Source organism: Daucus carota, chromosome 6, assembly GCF_001625215.2.
Source record: "Daucus carota subsp. sativus chromosome 6, DH1 v3.0, whole genome shotgun sequence".
NCBI classification, from domain to species: domain Eukaryota; kingdom Viridiplantae; phylum Streptophyta; class Magnoliopsida; order Apiales; family Apiaceae; genus Daucus; species Daucus carota.
The window spans coordinates 12,821,665-12,826,705 of record NC_030386.2 but is presented as its reverse complement, the minus strand read 5'-3'; the positions used below and the strand labels follow the sequence as shown (position 1 = coordinate 12,826,705).

The window sequence follows — 5,041 nt, the reverse complement described above, 5'->3', positions numbered from 1 at the left end:
GAAAATCATTTATAATATAAAAAAAATATTTTTAAAAATCCGGGTCATTACAGCTATGGCGACAACCATGGCTTTTCGATTCAGCGGCGATTTCGGGGTTCTCGGATTTTGGAGAAAGAGAAGGTAGGCAACAAGAAAAATGAAGAGGGTTGGGGTTGGGGTTGGGGTGGGTGGCAACGAGCTGGCGGTGGTGATGGTTGCAGCGTGGCATGGGTGGTGGCGGTGGTTACAGCGTCGGGGGTGGCTGATTGCAGGGAGGGTGGGTGGCTGGTGATCACAGTGAGGGTTTGGGGTTGTTTAGTGATTATGCACAAATAATTAGTGATTGTTTTTAGTTTTTAGGCTTATATTGGTTTGTATTTGATCATCTCCCTATATATATATATATATATATATATATATATAGTCATACTCTAATAGAAACCAAATTAAAATAAAAACTAGAAACCATGAGCCCAGCCCACTAAATTACACTCCCAGCCCACTAAATTGATCCAGCCCACACTTATACAAAACCGCTGCACAGTTAAAAATTGTAAAACGATACACACCGATACACACGATTCGCGCACAACGGTCCATCACCTCCACTACTCCACTGTTCATCATCGCGCTACTCCAGCAAGCTCAGGTACGTCTCCAATGGCGGTTTCTTCAACTTTTCCCCTCTTTTTTCGTTCTAATTAGGTATATTACAGCTTCTACGAAGAAAATCGAGGCTACGAAGAATCTCGCAACCGCAGCTCAAGCACCAAGCAAAATCACTTGAACATTTGTTGAATAGGTACTTTTCTGTAGTTTAGTAGTAATTATAGTTAGTTAATCATCTTAATCAACTCGTATTTTTAGTGCATGTCCCTTTTTTTTTTGAATTTTAAGGGTTTTGTTGTATATTATTGTGAAAACTGACATTAATCTACTAATGTTCTTTCATAATAGCTGTTAATTAGCTTATTTCACTCTGAAAGCTACTAAAATATGGCTAGAACTAGAGGAGGTATGTTAAATTAGGGTTTTATCACTCTTTTTTTAATTATTTGTGATTTCCAGCATTTACTTGTCTGAATATGTTGATTTATTGAATAATATGTTGATGAATATGTTGTTGATTTGTTTAATTAATGAATATGAATATGTTGTTGATTTGGTTATTTTTTTAACTAGATTAATAAGATGTTGATGAATAAGATGTTGATTTAGTGCATATTACTCATCTTAATGCATATTACTGATCTCAGTGTGTAGAGTACGTAGAGTACTGATCTTAGTGTGTAGTGTGTAGAGTACGTAGAGTACTTAGTGCATATTAATCATCTTAGTATAGAGTACTTAGTACACAACCAGGCTGATGCATATGATTTTATAACACATCTTGATGTTAATCTAGATCAGTAATCCAAAAGCCTAATTGACAAATTTTATAACACTAAGTTGAATCATGATTAAGCTCCCGAAGTAGAAACAAATGCCGTGGAAAAGTTTAGCTACTAAACTCAGATTTGGTATCGAAAAGATGCTTAGCAATTAAAAACTGACAGATATTAAAGCGAATATTTAACTGGTATCCCTCTGGCATGCTCAGACTCCAAGTTGATTTATGATGAATCAGGCATTGATTCAGCACCAATGTCAAGCAGCTTAATATGATTAATTAACACATGGCTAGCTAATTTTATGAATTAAGTAATTAACACATGAGTGCCAATAGATTAAGTATTACTAATCAATTCTTATTAGTCAAGACTGACTAATAAGAATTGATTTGAGAATTGCAGACCTCTTATTAGTGAAGACTGACATGTATAACTGAAATATTTCTTTAATAAAACTATTGCAGCAGAGCTAAGTGCTAAGTGTTTCTAATCACATAATTTTTTAAGCCTAAAAAACAGAACAAGTTAGAATCTATTTTCTTCTCTTGGTAAGCTCAATTGAATTTTAATAATAGTATATATCGAATGTCTGTATATTTGTGTGTGTTGTTTGTGAGATATCTATCTGTTTAAAGTAGACTAGTAGCTTAAAATCTTGATTCGTTTTAAAGGATTAGATAGGTGAATATCACTATCACTAAAATATATTAACTATATCACTAAACTATATTAAGTATATCACTAAACTATATTCAGTATATCACTAAAGTATATCAACTAAGATCACTAAAATACAACTGCTTAGTATAAATTTGTGAATATACTTCTTGTTAAATAGTATATTTTACATGTATTTGCAAGTTTTATGATTTTGCAGGTTACATAGTTCAATGCAGAAGAAGTTCAAGACTTCGTGCACATAGTTTGTCAAAGTTTACAAACACTCCAGATACTCCTGTAGATTTAGAATCCGAAGATCAAGCAAACATGAATACCAACAACATACGAGATAAAACACCACTTGCAAAAGTCTATCGACGTCCAGATAACAAAGTCATAAAGGCTACTGCTGGAAGGAATATCAAAAAGTCTTGTTGTATGTGATCAACTACATTATTTCTTAGTTGTATTATTGATTTATAAATTCATCTAACTCATTATTTTGTATGATTTCATAGGGAAATAAACTTGTTGATCAAGTAGAAGAGGATGAACATAATTGTGATAATCTGGTGGATGAACAAGATGCAGAGCAAAATAATGACCAACAAAGTGATGAAGATATGCAAGAAGCTGAAGAAGACAGTGCACAAGAAGATAGTGCAGAAGACATGGAGCAAGAAGATAGTGCACAAGAAGAAGATAATGCACAAGAAGATGAGGAACAAGACAATGTACCAAACGAAAGTGAGGAAGAAAATGATGATGAACAAGAAGAGGATGAAACAGAAAATCAAGCTCAAGTCAACAATGCACAACCAAAGATTAAAATAACAAAATACAAAAGGAAAAAGGTATACTTTCTTCACTTTCTTCATTCTTAATTTATAAAACTAAATGTTCTTAGACATGAATTGTTTTATGTTCTTAACAGGAAGCTGCATTTGAAACTCATATACCAAGAAAAAGGATTGTTGGAACATTATATCCAATATTGAAGTTCATGAACAAAGATGTTAAGGTATTTTTTTATTTTTTTCTTTACTTAGAATTAGAAATTTGAGTAGAATATTTTAGTGATGCCCTGCACTGTCCTTTCTTGTGGTTTCTACAACACTAATTATTTCCTCTTATTTCATTAGAAAACAGAAGGGGCTAAACATATAAATAAGAAAAAAGACGAGGTCAAAATAAGGATATCTCCAAGGTATTTTAGTAAGATGGTAGGTGAACTGGTTTACAAGAGCTGGTTTTGCACTCTTACTGGATTTTGAGCTTGACATTTTGCCAACCAAAATCGCCTACAATGTACTCCAAATCTTTGATCACCACTCAATCTCACTGAAACTGAAGGATGCAGATATTAATATTACAAGTGAAGATGTCTATGATGTGTTAGGCTTGCCAAATGGAGGACATCCTATTATTCTGGCATCACTTGGAAAGTACAGTCAAAGAATCAAAGATTGGCATGCACAATTCAGTTTACCTGATCAAATAACAACACAGATGATTGTTCAAGTGATGAAAAACCAAGAAGTTAATGATAACTTCAAATTAAACTTCCTTGTTGTTATGTCAAATGTGCTTATTGGTACAAAAGGAGCTTCTTATGTGGACAAACAACTGCTGCAACTTGATGATAACCTTGACAATCTCAAGAAGTATAACTGGGCAGATTTCCTCCTAGGCTACCTTGTAATTGGAATGGAGAGTTGGAACAGAACAACAACAACATTTTTCCGAGGATCACTAATCTTTCTCACTGTAAGACAACAATCTAAATCTTTTTTTTCTCGTCCGTATATTCTAATAGAATATAAAATGTAATTAATAGTTTTACTTGTTTTTCTTTGTAGTTGTTATATGTCGACCGTGTGAGGTACAAAGGAATTAACCTAGTTGATAGACAATTTCCTTCCTACACTGGTTGGACTCTAGAAATGTTGAGAGAAAGACAAGAAATTGAGGTGATTGACGGAGTTTTTGGAGTTGGATCAATCCAACCAAGTTTAAAAGAATATCTACAAAAAATTGATCCTTCTGAAGCTCCAAAGACAAAGGTATGATCCTGTTTGTATATGGAATACGTAGTCGAAAACCTATCTTATTCTTTTTATATAAAAATGTTTTTCATCCTTAATTATAGGTAAATGATAATCAAGATGGAGCCTGAGATACGTGGCAGTATTGGTCAGAGGTGGATAGAATTGAAAACGATTACCTTAAGAGAAAGGCGTCAACATCACAAGAACCTCATGAATCAACTCAGTGCCAAAGTCCACAAAATACACAGTATTACACTCCTCCAACAGAGGCAGCTGATGGAAATGTTGAACAAACTGAACAGGTACATTATATATGAATTAATAACATACTACTATAATTCATGCAAATAATCACTATAAAACTACTATATATATCACTAGAGTATATTAGCTAGATCACCTATTAAAATATTATAATACTACCATATATATCACTATATTTCAATTCTAAATTTTAAATTGACTTCTCAGGATGTACTTGATGATTTACGTAAAAGGGCAGAGGAACTTGTGGACATAAAGTCCAAATTTGATGAAGATTTAATGAAAGCAAGGGAAAAGTTTCCCGATAATAAAAACTTTGCTATTATCGGTGAAATGCTGAAAGAATATCTCATTCCTAACCAGGAAACTGGTGATGATTTGGGTGATGAATTATCACCTGAAATAGTGGCCAGCCTAGAAGTTGTTGAAGAGATGGATAGAACAGACATTGAGTTCCTTACTGAGCAACAAAAAGATGATGAGAGATATGTCCCTCCTTTTTCCCTTGGACTGGATGACATAGAAAAAGAAAATAATCAAAATTTGGTCACGCCAGAGCCACAAGGGAGAGAAAAGAGCAAGCGCACAAAGAAAGTTGGTCCTTATCAAAAATCACCTTATGTCAACAGGGTGATAGATATCAAGGAAAGAATGAACAATGAAGATTTTGGATATTGGGTGTTCTTGCTAAAGAAA

At 33.6% G+C, this 5,041-nt stretch overlaps 1 protein-coding gene across 1 annotated transcript; it reads left to right on the top strand.

The window, feature by feature from the left end:
- Nucleotides 1-978: 978 nt before the first annotated feature.
- LOC135147205 (uncharacterized) lies at nt 979-3,307 on the top strand. The gene is made up of 5 exons (XM_064080065.1): nt 979-997; nt 2,251-2,435; nt 2,552-2,887; nt 2,968-3,054; nt 3,176-3,307. The coding sequence occupies exons 1-5, from the start codon at nt 979-981 to the stop codon at nt 3,305-3,307; spliced, it is 759 nt and encodes a 252-aa protein (XP_063936135.1).
- Nucleotides 3,308-5,041: the final 1,734 nt, after the last annotated feature.